Source organism: Haliotis asinina, chromosome 5 (assembly GCF_037392515.1).
Source record: "Haliotis asinina isolate JCU_RB_2024 chromosome 5, JCU_Hal_asi_v2, whole genome shotgun sequence".
NCBI lineage: Eukaryota > Metazoa > Mollusca > Gastropoda > Lepetellida > Haliotidae > Haliotis > Haliotis asinina.
In genome coordinates this window covers 55,497,885-55,525,866 of record NC_090284.1, presented here as the reverse complement: position 1 = coordinate 55,525,866, position 27,982 = coordinate 55,497,885, and the positions used below count along the sequence as shown (strand labels likewise).

The window sequence follows — 27,982 nt, the reverse complement described above, 5'->3', positions numbered from 1 at the left end:
TGAGATGTCTCTGGGATGTAGGTCTGTTCTAGCTGACTTATGTTTGGTGTCTATTTCCACATGAAGCAAGTTCTAAATTATCTTAAGAAATGTTTAATTTTTTACATATGTCTATAACTTTTGCAATAAGAATCAAACTGGTGTCTATACAGACACTCTACTTATCATTCTTATACTGAAATGTTACAGTGAATCTCAATCCAACATTTAGACCTGAGCCAAAATGCCACAGCATTGATGTTGTCAGATATTTGTTGAGTCCTCTGAAATTCTGTGTTCATTACCCTAAGCTTCCTAAAATGACTCGGGCAGTTGGGTAGCCTAGTGGTTAAAGCATTCATGCCAAAGACCCAGGTTTGATTCCCCACATGACTATAGTCTGTGAAGTCCATTTCTGGTGTCCTCTGCCGTGGAAACCATTCAGAATTATTGTCAGTATTGCTGGAATATTGCTGATAGTGACATAAACCCAACTCCCTCCTAAAGTAATACAGGCATGGTAGTTTCGGGATATTTGTCAACATTTACACATATTGTGCCATGGTTTTAATGTCCAGTCAGCGTCTATCACACATTTCATGACTCTATGCCACAAAGATCAACTGTGAATTTTGAGACATTAAGTCTCAGTCAGCAAGCTAAGATTAGTTACTTATTCAGTTTACGTAATCAGTGGTCCCTATAGCAAGTGTTAGTTAATTATTCAGGAATCTTTTGATTTATGATATTGATTGTAACTTTGCATGCTTTATGAGACATATTGCTCCGCACTATTTATTCAGGTTGAGGTGCAGAATTCATTAACCTTTTAATAATGTGTTGGTGTGATGGGTCATTCTGATCAGTGATCAACAAAATGAAATGACTTTTCAGATATTTCTGACATTTGACGTGAATCAGTAATCATGACAGAAATTGTATTACCTGCTCCAAGGCCAGTATTTGGTCCCAAGTCACATAGTAATCATGTTTATGTTCAAAATTAAGTTGTTTGGTGATTATTTTGCTACATTCATGTTGTTAAGTTGCGGCTATAGCCTGTTTGAATTAAAATATGACCAATGAATTGCACTGTACCTCAAAAACAAGTAATTGTAATTGATTTGAACCGAGGCCAGGGTGTTTGTAATTATTTTACATTTACAGCAATCTTGTTAAGTCAAAAAGTCAGCAGTGTTTGAACTTGTATGAGACAGTCGTCTATTTTCGTCTGTACTTTGTAATCAAATTGATATTGTAATCAAATCACCTACTAGTTTAATATTTAGTTTCTGAGTAAATATACTTTTGATGGAATCAAACAATTCCTCACAAACTGAAAGGAGACCCAATTAGCTGCAGATCCTGAACATGAAGGAATCTTGACTTGGTTTATTAAGGGCTTAGGCATTGTAGAAAGGCTTTCAAGGGAAAATGATGTTGGTCAGGGACTGTAAGACAGACTTATCACTCACAAACTATACCACCAGCAGCACTGACAAATGGCTCCCATCTTGTAATTGGTTAATCTGTCTCAGGGAGTAATGGCTTGTCAGATGTTATGTGTACTATGTCGTAACACTAAGTCTGTACACTGATGATGTGAAGTGAAGCTGGCATGACCTCATACTTTGAGGTCACTCTTCCCAGCAGCCTTCTTAGGTGTAATTCAATCATGGGTGTGTGCAGTTGGATTTCCATTAGCAATGTCATCACTGGGGGCCATCATGTCCTTTGTGAGTTGTCAGAACGATTACAAGCAGACATGCTCATTTATCACCTGATGGACAGTGGACATACCGGCATCTCTTCAGACTGATGATGTTGAGGAGGATTAGTGATACTGTTAAGGAGTTCATTGGCGTTAAAAGATGATAATCTCTGACCTTGCTCACTTATTCCATCAGAGAAGTTTCTCCTTTCACACCACAGATGCTGGCCTGTGACAAGACTTTCTCTTGTTTGGAAACATGGACACTTACTTGGCAGAAGAAATGGTCATTATGCAAGCCTTTCGTTGCACTCCACAAACTGCCTTGTGTTATATACCTACTTTACCTCTTCAACCTGACCATATCGCATGCTGTCAGACAGGGTAAATATGGCATAAAAAAATAAATACACTCTTTCATGCTTTAGGCATTTTCATAGACTCATTCAAATTGAAACAGTTGATGAAAATATATGAATGAACTGTGTAAGTTGGAACGACATATGACCCTCCACAATTAACCCTTGGTAGGAAATGATAGGGCTGATGTGACCAAGGTATACCTGTTCTGTTGTCTAGACTGTGATAAACACTGCCACTAATCTGACCTTTAATTTTTATCCCCCCCGGCATGTAATGCAGGGGTTTATAGTCGACGCCTCGTCTGTCTGTCCGTCCGTATGTCCTCCGTCCATCCATAATCATTTTGTTTCCAGAGCATAACTCAGAAACCATTCAATATTTTTAGACCAAACTTGATAGATATAATAATCTCAACCTACAGTTGTGCCTTTTGCTATTTACAGAGTTTTGGCATTTATATTTTTTGTTTTTTCCAAGGGACATTTTGGTGTAAGTCTAATGGTGGGGTGGACCGGTTTCCCGTTGCAGAACTGAAAAAACGTTCTATATTTTTCTGCAAAACTTGGTAGATATATCAATCAGAACCTGAAATGGTGCCTTTTGCTATTCACAAGTTTTTGTGATTTCTTATTTTCTCGGTTTCCATGGAAATGCTTCGGACATAGTCTCAAAAGTGAGAGGTGTGTTTCGTTTCCGGAGCACATCTCAAAATGTTCCTAATATCTGTCAGCAAAACTTGGTAGATATATGTGGCAGACCCCAAGGTGGTGCCTTTTGCTATTTATAGATTTTTGTGATTTATGATTTTCTGGGTTTCCATGGAAACGTTTCAGACTTTCAAAATGGAGAGATGGGCTTCGTTTCCGGAACACAACTCAAAATCTGTTCTTTATTTTTCTGCAAAACTTGGTAAATATAGTCAAAAAGTAGTCAGTAATTCATGTTTGGTGTATGTATTCATAGATTTTGTAAACTACTTGGATAGAGTGTGCATGAAAATGTATTTAAAAGTAGTACCATGAAAGACTCATGATAGAATTTTAACTTCGTATTAAGTTATTTCATTTCTGTATTTACTGATGAATTTTCTCTGATCACAAACATGAATGATTCCGCATTGAAAAATGTTCCAAGGTGAAACAACTGACTTGAAGATCAGATGAAATTAGCCTGCTGATCAACTCAGTTACCTTGTGGCATAAATAATCCTTAAATCTGGTAGAATGTGAGGCTTCTTTTTGATGTTGCATATGACCACTACTCAGGTTAATAACATTTTCAGTTTAGCTTGCTCACCAATCAGCCTGTTAGCTGAAACTGCTTCAGGTCATGTTCTATCGTCATCACCAACACCATTTACTCATGTCACTGTAGTAATGATGACTGATGGTTTTTAGCAGCTGTTGCCATGGTAACAGATTCAGATAAAATGCGTGCAACATTGGTATACTTAAGAAATACATTGTTTTTCTTTTATGCAGATGTTGCAGGTGGGAGAATTTTCTTTTCCTATTTTATTTTATGTCCCAAACCCCTTGATTTCTGTGGACATTTACACGTTTTCTCTGGTTTAAAATAAAAACTTATAAGTGTGAGAAATTCATGCATATTTTGAGAGTCAAAGAGTCTGTAGTGTGAAAAATAGAAACAAAAAATGTTGGAGTCCACACAGATATTTGGTTGAGCTGGTAATGCAAAACAAGAATATTTCAATATTGCCTTAGTATGAGATGCCATAACAGTCGAGTCATGTGGAAAGGGCAACCACAACTGTCATTAAACCTAATCTTTGAAGAGTTGCACATTTTTAGTTAGATCAGCTTTCACTACTTCCTGATATTTAAGCTACACAATTTAATTTTAGGTCATGTTAGTAGATCCTCAAATAAAACACAGTTGATTTCAGACCTTAACCCGGACCAGGAAGTGGAGGATTTGTTTTAAGACATGTCCCTGCTGGGCCATATTGGATTACTTTATTGACTACTTTCAGTAATAGGCCATGCTGACCTTGTGTGCATGGTTGTATGTTTTTGAGTGGCATTATGGATGATTGTTGTGCAAATTGTTGCCATGTGGGGGAATCAATCCCGAATTTTAGGTGTTACAGAGTGAATCATCTGACGATGAGTGTTGGATAGTGCATTGTGCAGTCCCAGGTATATATACTCTGTTGTTGTTTACATCTGTACGTCACCAACCCTATGCTCAGGTGTATTTGGCAAATGACCATCCATGCAGTAAAATGTCCAGGTGACCCTGTGTATGTGATTATGCAGTCCCAGGCATAGTTAAACTTCATTGTTGTTTACACCTGTACATCGGTGACCCTGTGTATGTGATTATGCAGTCCAGGCATAGTTAAACTTCACTGTTGTTTACACCTGTACACCTGTGTACCTGATTGTTCAGTCCCAGGAATAGGTATACTTCACTGTTATTTACACCTGTACATCACTGACCCTGTGCTCAGATGTGTATGGTGTTCAGGTGACCCTGTGTATGTGACTGCAGTCCCAGGACTGGGTATACTCTGCTGTTGTTTACACCTGTACATCACTGACATCTCAGTAAATTAAGACAGAAAAGCCTGAGTGTTGAAGTTATGTTAGAATACTGTTTGATTAATCGGTCATTTAGACCCTGAAACAAATACACCCAATGTAGCCCATGCAAGTCTAGGATATGAGTCTAGTCTAGATTACACACATTTTCCGAAAATATAGAAAGTCTCTGGGCTCTTTTTATTGCATTCTATTTTAATTTAAAGGCTCTTTTCTGTAAAAGAGACCAGTTTTGATCTATTTGATGAAATATCCAACTTCTGCAGTTTCTGGAGCATGTGATCGATCCATCAAGACACCATCACACACCACTGTATATTGTATCGATTGTCACATGTACATATCTCCTCATCAGTGACATGTCCTTGTGTCACCTATTATGTTCCTACTGGGAGGCTTAGCAGGGATTACAGACATCTCAGCATGTCTTACTTTTACTGTACTGAAGTGTGACTGGAATTCCTGATCTGCTGACACAATTCTATGCATACTATTGCAAATATGGCATGGATCGTTACATTGAAGGGCTCTCAGTGTCTTGTAATATATACATATGGAAATTAATTAAGCAACACCAAATTCAAAGACACATAAAAACTTAACAAAGTTTAACGAAGTAATTTTGATGATTGATTATTCAATTTTGATGTATTGACATACAGCATGAGCTTTTCATGGGTTGATATGACGCGCGTGAAGCTTGCACAGCGCACGTGCATTGCTTTAACCTCAACTTTCGAAAAATGCACTTTTTCCCTGGGGTGTTTACAAGCGCAGGTTGTCGATTGCATTCGGTTTTTCATTCATTTCAATGTCATGGCACGTAGGAAATTATCAGAGGCCACTCGTTGGCAAATAATCGGCATGAGGAATGCTGGTATGTCTCTAAGACAAATCGGGACTCAAATCGGACGACATCATTCCATAATTTCAAAACTTTTGAAAAAATACCGGGCCACTAATGAAGTTAAAGACCTGCCTAGACCAGGAAGACCCAGGAAGACCACAGTCCGGGAGGACAGAGCTTTACTGAGACTTGTACGGCGCAGGTCCTTCGACTCGAGCTCTCGGTTGAGACAGGAGTGGCTTCCAGGGAGACCCATCTCGAACAGGACTGTTCGGAATCGTCTGAAAGCTGCAGGATACCGGGCAAGGAGGCCAATCAAGCGACCCAGACTGTCTCCAGCCCATAAGGCAGCCCGACTGGCCTGGTGTAATGACCGTTTGCACTGGAACATTGCCTCTTGGAGGAAGGTCCATTTCTCAGATGAGAGCCGGTTCTTGCTGCACATGGTGGACGGTCGTACTCGGGTCTGGAGGCAGAGGAACACAGCAATGGCTCCACGGAACATCCAGGAGACTGTGGCCTTTGGGGGAGGTTCCGTTATGGTATGGGGGTGCATTTCCATGAACTGCAAGTTGGATATCATTACCATCCGTGGCAACCTTAACGGTGTTCGTTACCAACAGGAGGTTCTTGACAGGGCTGTGGTACCTCATTTTGAGAACCATCCTCTGGCAACGAGACCCATATTTATGGACGACAATGCTAGACCTCACAGGGCGCATGCTGTAAATGATTTTTTGCGGCAAAATGCAATTGACAGAATTCCATGGCCTGCCATGAGCCCTGACCTCAACCCCATTGAACATTTGTGGGACTTTATTGGCCGTCGTGTGAGGCAGAGAGACCCACCAGTCCATAATCTCAACGAATTGACGGCTGCCCTGCATGAGGAGTGGAACAGGATCCCCCAGAATCAGATCCGGAGACTCATCCAAGGAATGAGGAGGCGTCTGGAATCGGTGGTGCGTGCGCAGGGAGGACACACTAGATATTGATGAAAGTCGGTGTGCAGACTCTCAGATGACTGTTCTTTCTTTCCATGTGACATTTGTGTTAATACACCTGACAACAACGTCTGTGGATGAATAGTAAATTGTGTCCATTTTTTCATCAATTTAAGACAGTTTTAAGAATTTGGATTTCGTTGCAATAAAGCAAAGTCTTGATACTTTTTCCCTTTAAGTTGTTTGTCAGAGATCGTCTGTTGAATAAAAAAGTGTCAAACTATATCAACCCGGCATATTTTGATTGTCAGAACACTTCAAAGTTGCTCCAATAGAAAAAATTGGGGTGTTGCTTGATTAATTTCCAGGTGTATATAATGGTCATATGTTTCAAGCTCATGCTATCAGTGTCTTTACTTATTCATTCTACATTTTTGATGTCATTGTCGAAACTAGATTTTTTTTGGGTTGCTGTAGGTCTTTCATGTTATGGTGGATTAATGTCAAGTAAACTTATGTCATTATAATTTTTCCTGATTGGTTTCTTATCAACATCACCAGGGTCTTGTTCCATAAACTGATGTTAGTGCTAAGACTTGCTGTAATTTCAGTTCTTTAAAGGCACCATGAACTGTGAACTGATATTTTGTCTCTGAATATATATGTTTTTGATGAAAACAACTGACTTCTTTTGAACTGAAATGGAACCCAGGTCAGATGGGAAATCTGGACTTGTGCCATTTACCTAGGCTTTAGCATTGCAGAGAGGGCTTAGCGGAGGGAAAATCATGTGGTTCCGGGACTGTGAAACTGACTGAAGACCTGGGTTGGAACTCGTCTTCAGCAAAGAGGTGGCTAGCAAGATTGAGTGTCAAGTTGCTGGGGTTGATTTAAGTCACTGTGTCTTATTTGTATAGATCAGTGCTCATGAAATCAATTACTCAAATTTCTTCTTCAGACTCAGTTATTTACAGACTGTCTATTTAGCTTGAAATTACTTGGTGTGGTGTTTAGCAATAAACAAACAAACAAACTTAAAGGAAGCCATAGTGCTGACATCACTTAGTGGAAAAAGCTCATGACCAGTGGTTACGACAATTACCGGTAAGATTAATACTTTTTAAACTGATAGACAAACTTAATCTATATTCAATAATAAATATTTCCTCCCTTTACATCCACTGCAAGTCACCTAATGTAAATCAGTTATGCAGCCAATAAACCATACATGTTTTAGCATATCAGAAAAATTTCAGTGTTTGCCTGCATGAGTCAGCACCAACTGAGTTAGGTAACATCTGTCTGTAAATGCCCAGGAGATGATGGTAGTGAATCACCAGGGAGGGGGGCAGCTTGGATGAAGATGCAGATTGCATGAAGACACATCAAACGATGTTATCTCAAGTATCACTTCATGAAGACATGGCTTATAACTTTCACATGCCTTACTTTTCCAGTCACCTGTGTTTCATTTATATTTTTTGTAAGCTTTTATTCATTTTATGCAACCGATTATTGAATGTTCCAAAGTAAGTAACTTGTGGAATATGATTTAATGAAATATAAACAAATATTAAGGTTTAATGTTAAGCAATATGCTTGATACAAAACCATATTTCCAGTAATTTAACTTACTTATTGTACTGCTATATGACATGCCTTGTCCCACATCTTTACTTAACCACAGGTACATGTATTTTGATTATATTCTGTTCAGACTTCTATCTAAAACATCTTGATCAATAATTGTGCTGACATAGCATAACATCTAAGCTGTGCATACTTAAGGCTCTCTGGTTGAAGGGTTTTGAAAAACTTCTTTACAGACATTGGGGTTAACTAAATAAGCTGAGTCTGATTGTTATCTGTAACAAAAGGTTTAATTCCATGTTATTCTGTACATTTATGAAATGGTCATATTTAACAAGAGAACATATTTTATGGACATAGGCGTAGATTTTCGGAGCTCTTTGAGTGCCAAGATAGTCGTAAGTGCCATACATTAACATTAACCTTCGACTGTCTTAGCGCGAAGGGAGCTTTGAAGATCAAGACCATGTTTTTAATGAATGTGCAAGGTGAGAATATTTTTTCAATACACTGTAGCATACGTTTTTACAGCAGCTGATAAAATTCAGATAAGAAAACTTATTATTATCGTAATGAAATTCATGGCAGGCACGAGATGGGAATGATAGAAAAAACTAACAGTATAATGGCTTCTTCACCTGTTAGCATGCTCAATAGCATGCTCGTAGCATGCTCGTAGCATGCTCAATAAAATCAGGCATGATAGTATTGATACGGTGGGTTGTTGTAACATCTCTGCTTGGACATGTGACCATCTCTGCCAGCACAAAACAGAAATACTAGCACATACCATCTTAGACCCAGTTTGGTGCTGTGTTTTAAAGAAAATAGCTACGTTTTGAAGTTTTAATCTCCCAAATGCCTTTTCACATGTTTTTTCGAAATACTGAATTGAAGGGATCTGCTGTGAATGATTCACTCTCTCCAGCTTTGTAATTGGAAGCCTCCCTGCAGATTATCTGATTGGCTGAAATGTACCTGCAGTGACCTCCTGTGGAGAGTTTGTCAGATCTTCAGTCACAGTATATTAGGCAGCCATACTCTCTCACTCTGAACTTATCTTTAGCTCCACACTTTACATGTCCCAAATACCTCTGATCTTCAGGCCATTGCTGATACTCCAGTATTCAACAAATTTACACAGCACAGCAATCATACCTGCCCCTCATTAAATTGCAGCAAGCTTAGTATGGAAACTTTAGACTACATAGATAGTGCCTCAACCTCTGAAACTTTGTGTGGTCCTACAAGCTACCCAGTTTGTGAAAAGAAACTTTACAGATTTCATCAAGAAAGAAGGCAATGGATGATTATTTTTTTCTAATTCAAAATGTTAGTTGTATGAAAACAGTCAAAAATAAAATCCTAAAATTTGTCTTATCTTACGTTCCACGATTTACAAAGTTGATCAAATTTTTGTAGATGTTACTATTTGAGAATAGTGATACCTGCAAAAAAACCAACGCATATTTATCAGCATACACTGTACTGTCAAAGATCATCATTACACATCATGTCTAATGATATTCAGTTAGTACCATGTGTTGAAAGGGCATGTTAATGTCACTTCTTTCTGTCGATACATTGACTTTCTGACAAAATGGATCAGTTTGAAGTGTCACAATCAATTCCCATTATCAGAGTCTCATGAAGGCATCTAAACAGCAACCACAGTTTGTTCATTTCACTGAAACATTGTGTGAGGCAATGATTGATGGGTAAGGAGCTGTACAGCTTTGTATATACTCCATGGCAAGCTGTTTCCCTCTGCGTCATCTTGCTGGTGTTTGTATGAAGGTAATGCTAGTATGTCACCCACGATAATAACACTGTGTGACTCACCACACCATATATCAATGCAAATTGATATTCAGTTATGTGACACCTCAGCTATTTTCAGTGGCTTTACAGAATTTTCAGGGTGCTTCAGACATATAGGAGTCATTTATTGTAGATGAGAATTTGCTGATGGTAGAATAGTCCTGAAGTTTCTGCCTGTTAATAGAGATATTATAGATATGTAAACACTTTGTTAGAATGGTTTTGATCATACATTATTATTTTGTTAGTTGTTTAACACTGCATTCAGCAATATTCCAGCTATATGGCTGCGGTCTGTAAATAATCAACTCAGGATCAGACAATCTTATGATCAGCAGCATGAGCATAATCTATGCAATCTGAAATATCAGCAACTTATGTCAAATCACATGTCAAGGTTATGTAGGCCTTAGATGCTTGGTTTTCTCTGGAAGCATGCATTAAAAAAAAGGGTTGTGAAGTTCCATTGAGTAAGATCAGGTTCATGGTGAACCACAGACATGACTGTACCCATTGTCACTATACTGCTTTTTAGCCTGTTGTTAATCTGAATGTAGATACAGATATAAAATGATAACAATTTTGACATTGTGTCAGTGACTTTCGTTTGATGGATTGCATTATGCTATACATTCTTTTGAATGTGTTAGAGAGAATCAAGTTTGATTTGCACGGCCTTGAAAGACTAATATTGAAAGTCAAATTACCGCAAGTGTGTGTGTGGACCCTTGCACCCTACCTCAGAGTCTGCCAGTGTCTCTCTTTAAATGTCGTCTTGTATTAGACGTGTATTCATAAACCATAATTTGTGGCTCTGAAGGTATTGTAGAAAAGTACTCTAAACATCATGACTACCCAGAGCTATAGAGACAGCGTTTATATCCAGATCTGTGTCAGTTAGCCTACAGAAGTGCTGATGTGTCTGTGGTTGATGACATTATAAGCCTAATTGCACCTTAAAGTCTCATATCTTCATGACTGACTACAGGTTTTTTTAATCATAAGCATGCTAGTTGTACATGTGTGTCAGTGATGTTCATTCTGTTCAACTGTCCTTCATTGACAGGTCTTCTGGATCTTAATTTATTTATCATGAATGTATAGTTTGTTCCAGTCATAATATCGCTAAAATATTGCTGATGTGACCATAAGTTCACTCACTCACTCACTCACTCACTCACTCACTCACTCACTCACTCACTCACTCACTCACTCACTCACTCACTCACTCACTCACTCACTCACTCACTCACTCACTCACTCATCTAGATGAAGCACGTAAGAAATATCCATTAAACCCTGCATCAGTCAGATTCTTTTGTCCAAGAATGTAGAGTTGGTCATGGCAGATTGTTATACTTGTTCTACAGGAAACTTTCATGCACTTCTTTGTGTCTTTTCCAGGCACAGCCTGAGCGAGTCTGAAGACAGCTTTGTCCTATCGGGTGTGACGCTGCCTCAGGATGTAACTGTCTCCATGGTGAACGGCCAGGAGATGGTGATGATGAACATGTCAGCCTACTGTCAGCTGCTGGATGAACTCCATCTGCTCAAGTCTCAGCTGGCCAGATTGTCTTCTGTACTACAGGTAATACCGCTAATTACAGGTATTTTCTACAGTGTTGAGTTGTAAAGAGGTATTGCCACAATAAATTTGTTTGTCAACAAACTATTCATTCCTTCATGCTACCTTAAGTGGACTGGGTAATTGCATGAAAAAGTCACCCCTTAATCCTTATTGCTGACATTGTCACATAGGCACAATCATTTATAGGATGATGATACTGGATAATAATATTTAAATAGAGTTAAAATATTCACGAGATTTCAAAGTACATCTTACCATGATAATACTGGGTATAGGATACAGACACAATGCCACGTTTATCATGATAGTCTGTAACCATCAAGGGATTGACATGATGAGCATCAATCCATGAAACTGGGGCATGATGACATGCAATCCAGCAAGTCACTTTATATGACCAAGTGACCCATCAAATTTCCTCCAGTGATAGAGATAGTGAGAAAATATGATGCCAAGTGAATTAATAAAACCACTTACTAAGCATAAATAGTAGCATGTTGGGTGTATTAATCATTGTCAACAATTTGACGTGTCTGATTGAAGAATGTTACAGATTAGATGAGCATGATGAAGTCAGATTTCAGATTTTCAGAAATCATTCTATGACACAATTAATCGTCTTTCATCTTCGCATATAATTTTGCAAAGGGGAACAACCTTGCTTCTGCAATGACACCAAAATAAAGTGATCACAATGACAATGCAATTATTGCGACAATCATGATTTATTCCCAGTGTTTCAGTTTGCTTAACTGTGTTGATATGAAGAGAACAGGATCATGTCTGTTAGTGTGAAGTCTAGTCAGTGAGTCCGTAGAGCATGAACCAGTGCTCTCAGTATAGGTGATAACGAGTTAATCTGATAATAGCTATCTGTCTACAGGCAGTGTTCGTGTTTGGATGAGGGTCAGTTGGTGGTGTAGCATGGTCAGATTACACCAGGATCCCCCACATGTAAACAATCTGTCCTTCACTTATGACCACATTTACATAAGCCATTTACATCGTAATTGTCATGATGACAGGCTTGCTGTAATCTCTTTTAACTGAAGGAATTTGGTTTCTTCACTAATGTGGGTGGTAGTGTAGCCTAGTGGTTAAAGCATTTGCTCATCATATCGATTCCCCTCATAGGTACAATGTGTGAAGCCCATTTCTGCGGTCCTTTCGGTGATATTGCTGCACTATTGCTAAAAGCGACATAAAACTAAACTCACTCACTAACTCTTCAATAGCGGAGGCATTCCTATCCGAAAAAAGACATTGTCTTCCACAATAATTAATGTGTGGTACTATACCATGACTTTGAGATCTATGAGGTTCTTTATCACCACAAAGTGACAATATTACTAACTAGCTGTAGCGCTTTCATTTCACCATGGGAATTGTACAATGTTAAGCAAAGAATTTAATGTCAACAGAAATAGTTTTTCAGGTTATATGATATTTTCTGAAAGAAAGGTAAACATTTCATGATGTACATTTATGTAAATGTGTAGACTTAACAAATATGAAATAGTTTAAAACCAAATGCAGGTTCCTGAACTGAATGGCAATTTGTGGCATCTTTCTTAGAAGTGACAGAGGTGCAAGCTTGACAGTATAAGGAAGAGCTGTTGGTAGAAGATTGAGCCATGGCAGAATGTGCTCTCTGTGTCTGATTATTTTCAAAGATTAAACTTGTTTCTTTCCAGGACAATGCAGACAACCTTTCAGATGAAGTAGATTAGCTTGTCCAAAAGCACCTTTGGAGAGGATAAACAGGTTAGTGTGATCATCTCTTCGAACATACGTCATATATATTTCTTATTACCTTTCCTTTTACAGTTAATGTCTCAGAGAAATTTTCTCATATAAAGTGACTCAGACCTTATTTATCCATTTGCTGTCCTTAGAACATCAAAACCAAAATGTTCTTTGTTAATTTTGAAATTTACTATAGAACAAATATTTTCAGGTTTTGCATCAGCTGTGAAGAAGTATTTCATATATCCAAGCCACACTCGACAGAAATCAAGAAATCATTGTTCATCATCATCAGAGCCTGTATGTGCAACCGTACCATCATGTACATAGGTTTGAATTCTGACAGAGTCCGATTCTGTCAGAATCACGTGGACTCAGTGAGTTCCTTTGAATAACTTCTGGTCTTTTCTTTGTTAATACAATGTCTAGGGGATTCACAGAAAAGCTTGTGAAGTAGAACATGGTAAGAGTAAATGCCAAACAACTGGTGAAATTTGACTGGTTTTGACAAAGTGTTACTTGTGAAACCCTGCCTGCAATTGGATTACAATAGCTTCATGTATGGTTTGTTAGAAAAAGCTTTCCACTTATAACTTTTCTTCTTTTGTGGCTTTTGGCGGCTAGTAGGATGAACAAGGGCAAAAATTATTTGGATAAACTAAATTATTACAATAAGTGTCATGTTTCAGTGTGTCTCCATCATCTATCAAGTAATGGGTTTACTGGATAATGGTGTTAGTGCCTGTACTAAAACATTACATTTATTGTATATCCATAGAGTTATCTCCCTTGTTCATGAGTGCATTTTTTTTGTTTTAGTTCAAGGCATTGTAAATACAATTAATGTACTGGAGAAATAATTGGACAGTTAATGGTACATTGTTATTTGTTTCAACACTAATCAGCGTGATCCCCCATATCAAAAACACATTCACCTCTGCCAATAAATTAACTTGCTATAAGTTCACCATGAAATCATAGCATGACTTCTGAAATAGTTCATCCAAACTGTTTTATACTTACATTTCATATACACATCTGTTAGTATTAAGCCATCTTCTGTGGTATGTTCATTTTGACAAATCATTTTGGTTGTTTTGCAGATTTCTTGAGCAATCCAAAGGTAGAATTGTAATGTTTCCCTTCTAAGAGACTGTTCATAATTTATGACATGGGGCAGATGAGGGGTGTGTTTGTGTGTGTGTGGTGCTGAATTTAAGGGTGGTAACCCATTTTATTCTGGGGAGGTGTTGACAACGGTCGCCAATCTTGTACATAAGGGCTAGTGGGTAGGGGGTTCAACAGTTTTGTACATAAAAATATTTAAAAATTAGGGGAAGGGGAGGGGCTGCATTGATTTTGTACATGATATGCAGAGGGGATGGTCACTTTATGTTGTTCGTACATTTTTGGGGGTGAGGTGTGATTCACATTGTACATGCTTCTCCAAAGAGTCATCATCAACGCCTCATGCCATAATTTATGAACGGTCCCTAAAGTTTCATGATCAATGCATCACACAATGTTGAACATATCAGGAGACCAATATGAAAGTGCTCATGTATTAACCAAGCAAATGGTTGTGAATGTTAACTTCAGTACTACAAAGTCATGATATGTTTTGTGTGTTATTCGGAATACTGTTGAACAAAACAACCTTAGTGCTAAGACTGTCTTAAGTCTATGTTAAGGTATGGGAGTTAGAGTCACCTTAGTACTAAGATCGCTTTGCACAACAGCACTCGTGGTCTGGAACGTCGTATATGACCTTCATCCTGGTTATTCCATTGCCGGACCGGTGATAGCAAAGATATTTCAGCTTACTAATTATCAAGGGGAGTACATTCAAGTGAGAAAAATCAATGAATGGTTGCAAAAATTTACATTGATTTAACACAAAACTAGTAATAAATCAAACTGTATAACTTGTAGATATTGTGTGTTTGTGTAGTTTTACTGAGTAATCATTGAATATTGTTGCATATGTTATGTGTTTTGGACCAAGATCAGAGACCAGTAATTTACGTTGCAGTTTGCATAAATTTATGGGACCACGATGGCAACAGTTTCGTTTATTTGTCAATTTGAATGGATAATGGTTGAAATAGTTGTACAGTTGAGGTAGAGAAGCATTTGATACTCTGCAATATTAACTTAGATCAAGACATTTTGTAAGTAACCATTGGTGATAGTACTCCACTCATTGTTAATAAGATTTCAATATTCATCTTTAGCAGAGTGTATCCCTGTATTATAATCCAATGTAACTTCTACGATTCCATTTGGGAAAGGTTTCTCACAACAAAAACTATTGATGATGTTATCAAATTTTTGTGTAAAAAGTATATTTTTCACAACATTATTATGACTGTATGAGACGCTCATTATACAACAGAGTATGCACAAATAATTCTCTTTTTAGTATAATGTTCCTGTTTCTATACTGTTACAAAGATTTTATACTTTTAATCATGTCATCAAATTACTAGATATTATATTTTCATGAAACAATTTTGATATATACCTGTGTGTAAATGTAGTGTGTAGCTGTAACTTTGTGATCCTAAGCCATTGTGATGCATCTCACCATGACATTTTGAGCAAAATATTTAACCTACTGTTCTCCCTGATTCAGAAGACCCCACAAAAAGCACCTGTTTATTGTTTTACACTGGCCCTTGTCACTCAAGAGTTGACAACCTAATTATCACAAGGTTAAGACTATGTATTTATATTTTGAAAACTACGATTTCTATATTTTTATTATCTCAAGGAGTAAAGATGTAACACACTGACAAGATCACTCTCTTGGTAATTATGACAATGTAATCTGTGGAACAGCTTTGTCAATATGTAATATATATATATATATATATATGCATCCTTGCCACCATTGATGAATCATTGACTATAGTGTAAGGGAGATAACTCATGAAACGGACCAAGGCACGCTTGTGACTGTCATCATCATATGTGAGACTACTACTACTACTACTACTACTACTACTACTACTACTACTACTACTACTACTGGATCAGATGTTTTCAAATTAAGGTAAATTATTATCAGTATTATCAACCTCTAAGAAAATTAATGAAACTGTCATAAAGAACTATGCAGTGCCACCAAAGATATTAATCACATCATGGTACACTTCAGTGTACACATCTGACAACTGGATTAATTTTAGAAAATGAAGTGAGGGCTTCCAGATACATTGTTGGTTTTATCGATCTCATTGTTGTGTCTCGCATCAGTATAGCAAATATCAATACAGATATATACCAGTATATGGTCCTCAGAATGTTTAGAAATGCTAATAATGAAATAATGGCTAAATTAATTCATGTACTTGATGTAGTCTATTAAGGAATCGTGTTGTTTTAAGAAAATGTTATTATTTTTTTATTCAGAACAAAAGAACATGCTGTGGAGATTTTGTGATGAAAGTTATCATGTATTTGTGCATGGACGTGTTAATTATCGGTTGTCATATTTTGACCCAGTGAGGCATCTTGTCATATTGGTGGTAGTACACTTTCATGCTGGAGATCTCTGAGGAGCTTTTATTAATTTGGTATTGTAGATGTATATATAAGTGAAGCAATGTTCATTGTACTGCTTTTTCTTTCATGTTGATTCTAGTCCTGTAGCTTTTAGAAGAACTTTGTTGCTGTTAAACATGTTAAAATAGAGTATGACATTTTAGATCTTTTTAAAATACTTTTTGTTCAATGTGAATACAACTGATTTACATATTGAACTATGCTGTACTACATTTATCCCTAAATGTTTCAAAACATTTTGTCCATGATTCTGGCTTGTTTACCACAGTGTGCTTGACATACAAAGAAGTATTCATTTCCATCTGTGTTGGGGGCCATTGACTATATCTGCATTAAGTGGTGCCCTACAAGAAGAGGCTATGTTAGCGTGGACCCTGCTGACGTGAAGATTTCTGCTGGGGGATGCTTTCATTAGTACAGTAAGACATGAATCTGTATGATGGAAGCTGTCAAAACCAGCATCTGCCCAATCCGGCAAGTTGTCAACACCAGCATGCAATCTCAGTCCCGTCCGTTGTACATTCATCATCAGCTTTACAATCTGGCACATTTTCTACACTGGATTATTTATTCAATCCCAATGAGTGCCAGTATAGACAGCTTCCACTGTTGTCATTATTTGTTAAACTGGACACACACTAATCCAGACAGGGAATGCTATGGTGTTGGTTTACTTGATTTCACTGTCTAGCAGAAACGTATCATGCTGAACCAATGCCTATTTGATTCCTTAACCCACGGCTGCAAACAGAAGTAATATCCCTTTCTTAATTAAAGAACACGCTGAACTTAGTTTTAGGTAGATTCAGATGTTTTCATGCATGCACTTGTTTTCACTTATATTACATGCAGCACCTTTGTATACTTGTGGTAAATATTGTTTTTATTGACAATTTTGAATACATGCTTTGCTATTAGTTACCTTCTGTTAGTTTCCCTGTGGATTCAGGGGAGTATGTACATCTTTGTTGTCTTTATCAATGATGGTTTTGTTTCACAAAGTGAACTGTGCACCACGGCTCCCTTGTCTTTTTGCAAAGATTGCCTTTTGAACTTTGCCCAGGTGTAGACTGGCAGGTTTAGAAAGTTGTTGTATTCCATCTACCAACATATCTTGGCTTTGCAAATGTTGTCAGTCTACGTGAAAGTATGAGTTTGGAACAGTAGCTTAGCTCCGATAACAGAATTTGGGAAGGCAACTCCAGAAAATTCAACAATGATGCATATGTGATACCGACCACAGACTCTGTGTACTCATGTTCTAGTCACAATGCTTTAGCAGGTTTTCACTCAGAGTTATTTATTCATGATCTAATTTTGATACTTTTGTATGCATAATCAGCACTCTTTGACTTTTCAGCGACATCACAAACAATGTTTTAAGCCTTAGTGAATGAGGGCCATATTGTACATATTTTTATCATGTTGTTTTTCATCGGTAAATCACAAGAAATGCTTCTCATCATATTTTCACAAGTGACACAGCATATAACTTGACCTCTTATAAAAATATCTACACAGCTTAACAGGATTGATATTTCACATTTCAAATTGTTAGTAAATATCAAACATTTTCATTCTGTAATTCAGCGTGATTGGCTGAACCCATTCCTTCAAACAATCATTGGTCGGCAGTTTGTTTGTGTTGGTAATATGATGGTAAGAATTAATTGCGACTTTATAGATGACATGTTAGCGCCTTGCGTAGCTTATGGCTTGTGTGCAATGCGAGTACTGTGTTATTTTCTCATTTACACTTTGTTGTCATTTTACAAAGTAGAAATCCCATAATGTAAACAGGAGAGTTATGTGGATTTATAACTTGAACAATTAGTTACTTTAAGTATACACTGTTATATTACTTTTAATGTCAGTAAAATCTCAAGTTGTGATTGAAGTGCAAAGTACAGCAAACAGTGTTCAACAAAGAAGTTGTCTATTCACCATTCTAGAACAAATATATATTTTCTATAGGATTCAAAGGTTTATGAGAAAAATTGGATATGTAATATGGACAAGGTGTCTGTAGACTATGGAAGCTCTTTTATGCTGTGCTTTGGATTTCTTCATGTTGAAAATAGCAAAAGTTATGTTTGACCAAATACTCCTGACATAAATTGTGATATGATTTGTTGGATCTCAGTTTTGCCTTATGAAACAAAGAGTGAATACTGGCTACTGTCATACTACTGGTGGTGTACAAGATACTGCCACGGTCCTGATGTTGTATGGTTGCTTTGACCTTTGACAGTACTGAGGGTATATCAGTTACTGTCATACAGTACTGCATTTGTACTGGTTGCTGTCATACAGTAGTGACGGTGTACTGGTTACTGTCATACAGTAGTGACGGTGTACTGGTTACTGCCATATAGTACTGAAGGTGTACTGGTTACTGTCATACAGTACTGAAGGTGTACTGGTTACTGTAACAGTACTGACACAGTAATGCTCACTGTCATGTTGCCACTGGTTCACTTGCAGTGTACAAATTACTGTTATAGTACTGGTGGTGTTCTGCTATTACAAAAAAAGGCCCAGTACCATTGATGTACAGGTTACTGTTACAGGGTGGGTAGTGTGCTAAGTACTGTGACAGTACTCGTGGTCTAGTCGTCACTGACTTAGTACTGATATTGTACAGGTTACTGTGACAGTATTTGTTGCCTACAGGTTATTATGACAGTACTGGTTGTCTGCTGGTTACTGTGACAGTACTGGTTGTCTACTGGCTGCTGTGACAGTTCTGGCAGTCTACTGGTTTCTGTGACAGTACTGGTAGTCTACTGGTTACTGTTAAAGTACTGACTGTCTACTTGTTACTGTCAGAGTACTGGCAGTCATATGGTCATTGACATAGTACTGGTAGTCTACTGGTTACTGTGACAGTTCTGATAGTCTACTGGTTACTGTGACAGTTCTGATAGTCTACTGGTTACTGTGACAGTTCTGATAGTCTACTGGCTACTGTGACAGTACTGGTTGTCTACAGTACTGGCTGTCTACTGGTTACTGTGACAGTTCTGATAGTCTTCTGGTTACTGTGACAGTTCTGATAGTCTACAGGTTACTGTGACAGTACAGGTTACTGTGACAGTACTAGTAGTCTACTGGTTACTGTTAAAGTACTGACTGTCTACTTGTTACTGTCAGAGTACTGGCAGTCATATGGTCATTGACATAGTACTGATAGTCTACTGGTTACTGTGACAGTACTGGTTGTCTACTGGTTACTGTGACAGTTCTGATAGTCTACTGGTTACTGTGACAGTACTAGTAGTCTACTGGTTACTGTTAAAGTACTGACTGTCTACGTGTTACTGTCAGAGTACTGGCAGTCATATGGTCATTGACAGAGTAATGATAGTCTACTGGTTACTGGGACAGTACTGGTTGTCTACTGGTTACTGTGACAGTACTGACTGTCTACTTGTTACTGTCAGAGTACTGGCAGTCATATGGTCATTGACATTGACTGACAGTTCTGATAGTCTACTGGTTACTGTGACAGTACTGGTTGTCTACAGTACTGGTTGTCTACTGGTTACTGTGACAGTACTGACTGTCTACTTGTTACTGTGACAGTACTGGCTTTCTATTGGTTACTGTGACAGTACTGGCTGTCTACTGGTTACTGTGACAGTACTGGAAGTCTACTGGTTACTGTGAGAGTACTGGTAGTGTACAGGATACTGATATTGTACTGTCCACTGTCATAGTACTGTTATTGTACTAGTTATTGTAACAGTACTGGCGGTGAACTTGAGCTTCCCCACAACAGGTATCCACATCTTTTGTCTGATTATTCCAGTCGACCTTACAACTCGTGTTATCTTTGAATGCATTACAATATTTGCTCTAATGTCATCATGGTCTCTGGCTGATACTTCTGGTATTTTCTCGCCACCTTCAGGCATTAACTCGTTTCAGTCGTCCTCATTCATTTTTTCCTTAAAGATGGGAAATAACCAGTGAGCATCTTTATAATTTGGGTTTTTTTTATTAATCTGTAATTTAAGTGTAAAATGTAATTTCAGTACCATTGTCACAGGACTTTGTATGACTTGCCACATAAGATCTGTTCACATCTAGGTGACCGTTCACTCCAGTAGATATTTGTTCTATGTCACCAGTCACTCCATCCATACATGGTCCATGTTGTATCTACTTGTTTAACAATGAGAGAAAACGGAAGACTCGGATAATATATTTTTTGACAATAAACAATGTTTACAAGAATACATGTTCACTTGTGTTTCTTCCATGTCTCCAGTGTGTTTGGTGTAACACAGGTTGGAACAAAATTCCTGCCAGACTTACCTAAAAGGCTGACATTGCATCTCCTTTCATGAATACACAATGCCATTTAGAAAGTGGTAAAGTGTAACATATACTGGACAAAATACGTCAGGGATATTGGTATGTTTATGATTGATATTTTAGCTGTGTGTCAATGAATAAATAGATCATTATTCAAAATTTGGATATATCCCTATTTTTGTCCAGTGTATGTTATATTAGGGATTACACTTTCTTTTATATCACCTTGTTTTATTGTTTTATTTTAAGTCAAAAGTATAATTCAGAATATTTCTAGACTTCGTTATATTAATAGATTTATTGAATTATCAAATTTGGATAAAGTAAATTCGAATATTTTTAGCAATGGTCTGAACTGATCAAAGTTATGCTCTATCTTCGGAAAGAGATGAAGCTCTCGTAAAAGAGTGTGAACCAACTCTCGAGCGTCCGTGAAGCACAGATCGATCCATCGATCCATAGACACATATCCACACTGCATTTGCTCTGCGCGATACACTTCGGAAGGAGGTGTACGTTTCTTAATTCACTTTGTAATAATTTCTTTTCTCGAAAACACTTTATGAGACATTTAGCTATCTGTTTAGTAAGCTGTTGATCATTTATTATCAGAGAAGAACAGAAACATATTTTATATTTCATCACATTCATGAACAATCTATCTGCTAACGAATTACATATACCAATCTGAACATGATCGGGCATTTCCGCTTAAAACAGAAATCTGTTCCGCGGATAGGGCAATGGTCAGTGTTAGCCCATGGCAGACACGGTCAACAATTTTTTTTGCCAAAAACAATCGCGATACCAGCTGACCACACTTTTGACCGTCGTGATTAAACCACAACAGTAGTAGTAATAGAGGGTCAACCCTTTGACGCATGGAGTTTCTCCAACAAGAAGTGAGTATGGTTTTACGCCGCTGTTAGCAACATTCCACAAATATCGCGGGGGGTGGGGGACTCCAGAGATGGGCTCCGCACATCCAGGGATAATAGAAGACGCTGTAACTACAGGATACGTCCCAGCTAGCATCTCATAACTGGTCCAGTACTGGCATCGTTCTGTCCTGTACCGTTAGTACTGGCACAATGCACGACAGTATAGAGCCAGTACTGGACCAATGATTGTTTCCCGGTAGTGTTCCGTTCCAGGCAAAACTGTACCGGGCAAGCAATAATGGGCGGTTACCGTAAATACTGCACCGCAATACCATTCCGACCCTGTACAGGCAGTGCATTTCCTGTCTGGTGAATTGTGGGAAATTATCTCAGGACCATGTCCGTGGCTTAAGACAGGTGTAGACTGTGACGTTTTTTAAATTTCTGATTGTAAATGTGAAACTGAAAAGTAACCGTATTTGTTTTGAATCACTGCTTTTTGACAAGGGACAAGGACATTTTATGATTTTGAAACATTCAGTACGTGTGACATGTTCGATCATGGTTGACCTGTTGACATGCCTCATTCAAAAACGTAAATTCAATATATGGCTTAGCTTACAGTACTGTTTCATACAAGATGTCATGTCAAACTGGACAACACTTCGAAAGATTGAATCAAAAGCAAACGAAATTTTGAAAATGCTTTGAAAAGGACAATCGTGTCAGTTGAATTTTGAAACTGTTATGGGTTATCGACACGGATTGGGAATTTGTGAAAAAACACTGAACAAGATGACAAAATGCATGATGGCACCGCTGAAGCTTCTGAATCTTATAAATTAGTCAGCCCAGTGTTTATGCTGTGTATGCCAGTGATGATGATTACTATTGCGATGCTAATGATGGCGTTGTATTTGACGACGACGATGATAATGTTGAGAATGAGATACTTGATGGATGTGATGGTAAATTACTCAAGGACCCAGTACACAGGAGGAACGTAAGTTCGACGCCGAGAAGTAATGAAAGAATCATTCGTCATGTTTTCATGTTTTTAGACTTTGTTTTTAGACTCCCCTAGTTTTAAATGGTAGAAACTGCATTAAACCTAACTGGGTCAGTGCCGGCCAACTTGTGAAGGGCCAAATTGCAACCGATTACGGCTATGTACTTGGCCATACTTCTTTGCCTGTACTGGGCCATTTCGACGCCAGTGTGCAAAATAGTACAGCCCACTTCCGGAATGCCTTAAATGGTCCCAGTTGTGTGATATTAGGACTGAACTTATGATAGCAATCTAACCCGGATCTACAGCATGACGGGCATACGCTTTAGCCATTATGTTACCAAGACTCCGGATTAGAGTGAGTAGTCAGCATTTATATTTCAATATCTCAGAATATCATGGCGGGGGACACCAGAACTGGGCTTCACATAAACTTTGTTGTCTAAATTGTTGTCTTATGGGGAGTCGGACGGTGTTAGGGGCCAACGCTTCGACATCGACTCCTTACATTATATCTGTGTTGGGAATCGAACCAGGGTGTTTAGCGTGATAAGCGTGCGTTTTAACATTTAGGCTATCCCTCGAGGATACTGGAAAAGATGGATCTAGTTGTTCCAAAGACGACTGCTCGTCTTGGCCCCTAACCATCATATCCATGAACTGTACACTCTACTCTCACTGAGAACCGTGAATATCCCGGTTAGAATTGATCTCCATGCTTGTCGTAAGAGGCGACTAACGGGATGGGGTGATCAGGCTCACTGGCTTGGTTGATACATGTCATTGTATCCCAATAGCGCTGATGATGTTCATTACTAGTGTCTGGTCCAGACTCGAATATTCACAGACCGCCGCCATGTAGCTTGAATATTGCTCAGCGTGACCATTCAACTAACAGCTTTGTTAGCCTGTTGTGTTGGTGCTTCACTGGGTTGGTTGACTAGATTGGCACATGTCATCGTATCCCAATTGCGTTGTTCGAAGCTCATGCTATTGATCACTGGACTGAGTGGTCCTGTCTCGATTATTTACAGACAGCCGCCATAAAGCTCGAATATTCCTGGATTCTGCGTTAAGCGACAAACCAACCAACAGTTTCACATGTTAGATTTCTGTGCAAATTAGTGTTCATTATAACTAACATCCAAAAGCAAACAGAGATTTTGAAAACAGGCTGGATCAGTTTCAAGTGAAATCGGTCAGCGTTGACACAATCGTTACTTTACATTAATCTACGTTTCCTCATATCACTTATCGGTCGATATGATGTATTGTCAGCTGTTCCAACTTCCCACATCGCCACAGATAAGGATCTTGAACATCATGTCGAGGTCAAACGGGGTCAATTCATTGATTTCATTAAGTTGCTTGAAGAGCTGTGAGACAACACACGCTATGGAGTATTCAAGACGTCTGATTCCATCGCCTGAAGATACGTTACACTAGTTGTGAAAATGAGACAGTTCTATTTTGTTGCTTGAAAGACGTATATGTAGATTTCAGTCATTTATAATTCAAATGAACAAATTAGACGAAATCAAGTTACCTGGATCCCGAAAAACCGTAGGATGGCTCTATAGTTTTTCAAGTTTCACCTCTAAGAGTTAGTCCCGTTTCATTCTGAAGCACATGTACAATTGGTGTTTGCTTAAACTGCTTTTCGAAATAAGTTGGCAGTGAATGGGTACCCGGTAGGAGGAGAGGGCGATTGTTACCCTTCTTGCGTTATATGAGGAAGTTTAAGCTGCCCATTCCCCAAGAGCATAGAATGAAATTTTTATTATTTCACTTTATTAATTTATTTTCATTTTTTATATCCGATAAGCGCAGTGAAATATGTCAACAACAAGGAGTACGTTTGGTAGAATTATACTGTTGAAATGAAAAGTGATGCATCTATGATTTAAAAAAAAACAAAGCAATAAAAATAATATTCACTTCCTGTTTTGATAAAAAAAAAAAATGTCAGCAAAATAGCTAGCGTTATTGACTTAATGAACCAATCGAATAAATATCGGATCACGATAAATAGAATAAATAGTCAAATGAGTTCATCTACAAGGAACAGTTTTCACAAGCTCCAAATAAACAACACATCTTTGACTCAAATACAATATTTGTCACCTAAAATGCATATCGTTTAAGGAATATTAATGCGTAATATTTGCTGTGACATCAATATGTGTGAAAACTTCCAGGTGAGTCCTACAAGTGGTTGGCAAGATTCACTTTAACGATTATCAAGCACCATCCTTTTTAAACACTTCATTAGAAAAAAAACACTGCCGACAGTTCAATGTTAACTCTCACAATGAGTCTTCGATCTGTATTTCATGATTCCCACACTCTGAAAATGTATAGATTTATAGATTGCGCTTTTACCTGAGACATTATCGTAATCTTCATACGTGGTCTTCTCTACCCAGGGTATTTATTTTGGCATTATTTACATAAGCATCTCTACTGCCACCTAGCGGTCTGCAGGGTTGGTGGTATCGATCGCGATGTCGGCAACTACATCACTGACTAATATTGGATGCCACTGTTGCGATGTGGAGGAGGATGTACCTCTGTCTTCTCATGTGTTCTATGTTTATTTTATATTTTGCTGAATATTTATAGTTGCCTTTGTGACGATTACGTAAGATAACGCGTCGCTGTAGTTGCCGCTCTGAAGGTAAGTGTCAACATGTTGTCTCTTGGAACCTCTTGACAAAGCTGTGTTGCTATTTCATTTACTGTTATGTTCATCGTAGTGACCTTATATAGTTCAATAACACTTTGAAAGATTCTCAAATGTTCTAACGCAGTAATAAGTGTATAAACGGACATTGTAGCGAGTGGTATACATTTTATATATACCATTGATATATACTTTGTATACTCTGTTATGATTGCACAAGATAGTCACATATGCTTGTATATCTAAAACTTTATTAACTATTGCGTTACAAGGTTACGTTATGGGTTGCGAATCTGTAATATGAACCTTAATAAGTCTGACACAAAAGTGAAATATTTAGAAATATTTGAATAAAACGCACCTGTGTGTAGTTCTGTGCGTGCGTGCGTGCGTGCGTGTGTGGTTGTGGCTGTGTGTGTGTGTGTGCGTGTGTGGTTGTGGCTGTGTGTGTGTGCGTGTGTGTCGAAATTTGCTTGCGTGTGTGGTTGTGTGTGTGTGGTGTGCGTGCGTGTGTGGTTGCGTGTGTGTGGTTGTGTGCGTGCGAGTGTGGTTATGTGTGTGTGTGTGTGCGCGTGTGTGAACAGTGTTTTTGTGGTAATGACTTTTATTCGAGACTGATCGTGTCTCTTAACACACACTCAGAGGGAAAAGTGTATGACTGTGGTAGTCGCGTGCTCTAGTCGATATCGATCACATGACCCGTGTTTAAATAGTGGGTCTCCTTACTGAGTCAGCTATTTCATCATTGTCATACCTTATCTTTAAATAAACTATTGTTCAATACTATTTATATAAAGACTTTGAAACACTGATGTGATTTCCTTATGTTTTAATTTACATATACAATCTGAAAAAGGCATACATTTCTGATCAGTATCCCGTATACCCGTATCCTGTACAAAAATGATACCCCAACGATTGATTAATGACATTATTGTACATATTCGCATCGTGTCATAACGCTCCGTTTGAAGCAATCATTTGGGTGAAATAGATGTTGGCACTGCGAAACTGTGAATCAAGAATAATCCATTTTTATTAGCCAACCAAATATTATCTTCAGGACGTAACAGGAAAAATAGCAGTGTGTATCATACTCTTAAAAAGGTAAGGGAGTTTCATTTTAATGTTTACGAATGAAAAAAAATGAGGGATATAACGGTGTCAATCAATGTTGATATGATAATAACGAACGTTGTGAGAGTTCATCACCACTTAAACTTTCTTATGATCATAGTTGTCGTACAGTAGTCGCTCTTGAAAGAAAGATGGTTGGTGTGTAACGTGAACTTTGCATGTGTTCGATTTCATTTTAGAAACAAACCCAAACAAATCCCATCCACCCACCCTACCCACCCAAGTAAAACAAACCAAAACAACAAACAAACAAAAACCAAGCAACAAAAAAAACCCCTCAAAGTAAACAAAACAAAACGCCACCCACCCCACCCCTCCCAACAAACAACAACAACAGAAGTCAGAACGAAACAAACAACAAAGACCATCCAACCGACCAGACAAACAAAAAATAAAGGGAACAAGAACACAAAAACGGCTAGAAACAAGCACTTAGACTTAAACTTATTATACAAAAAGATTGTCAAAATAAAAGGTTTACAGTGACTTATCAATCGTCTTGAAAACTTCCAAAATACACAATCACCCCCCATGTACCTGCATGGGCTAGTGCGTTGTGCACATGCATCCCTTACGTTGTGGTTAGGGGTGGTGATTAAGAGAAATGGCAGTGCATTCATGTTCATGTTCAAGTCTGTCTTTGAAATGTTTCTGAAGGCTTATACTGTCTACCCAAATTGAAAGTTCAGGTTGCCAACTGTTCTAAACCAAAAATATGTATAGACAACGGGTGTTCAGGAGAAGAGTAAACATGCCTTGTCCTACCAGTACCGCCAGCTTCAGCTACTGCTGTTAAAACTAATATATACACATGGTTCATGACACCGCATACGATGCGACTTTTGCAGTTGCGCAATTAATTGAACTATTTTGGTTCGGAACTGTTTTTACACACCCAACACAAATTCTAGAGAAACATTTAACCATAGATCGCCATTAGGACAGAGATACACGCGCTCTCTGTGCATCGGCTCAGCTTTATTGATTACGCTCAACACACATAACGCTTGACACAGAACTATCAAGACATATATATGTAAAACGGCAATGGAATGTTGAGTTTGGAAATATTTACACTGCTTTCAGGTTTTCTGAAAAAGTTTTGACTCCATTATAAGTTAGCAGCCAGGCATAACATTACACATGACTGACCTAATGAACGAATCTGAAATGAAAGCATCACACCTGAAATGTGTACCCTGTATAGAATAGGTCTTTAGCCACCCAGTGTT

The 27,982-nt window shown here is 38.1% G+C and overlaps 3 protein-coding genes across 4 annotated transcripts in view; all 3 read left to right on the top strand.

Annotated features, from left to right (window-relative positions):
• Positions 1-14,473, top strand: part of LOC137283764 (uncharacterized) — a 36,157-nt gene extending 21,684 nt beyond the window's left edge. Inside the window, exons 3-5 of one of the 2 annotated variants that reach the window (XM_067815438.1) lie at positions 11,224-11,407; positions 13,102-13,171; positions 13,365-14,473. In XM_067815438.1, the coding sequence (XP_067671539.1) occupies positions 11,224-11,407; positions 13,102-13,137 (220 nt within the window). In that variant the 3' untranslated portion in view covers positions 13,138-13,171; positions 13,365-14,473. The remainder of the gene's footprint in view (positions 1-11,223; positions 11,408-13,101; positions 13,172-13,364) is intronic. The other variant, XM_067815439.1, reaches the window with a different exon arrangement.
• LOC137284854 (D-beta-hydroxybutyrate dehydrogenase, mitochondrial-like) overlaps positions 1-27,982 on the top strand; it is a 183,285-nt gene that overhangs the window by 141,598 nt on the left and 13,705 nt on the right. The gene's annotated exons all lie outside the window — the stretch shown is intronic.
• Positions 25,416-27,982, top strand: part of LOC137284849 (glutamate receptor ionotropic, delta-1-like) — a 41,669-nt gene continuing 39,102 nt past the window's right edge. Inside the window, exon 1 of the mRNA XM_067816869.1 lies at positions 25,416-25,607. The gene's annotated coding sequence lies outside the window, so the exon portion shown is untranslated. The remainder of the gene's footprint in view (positions 25,608-27,982) is intronic.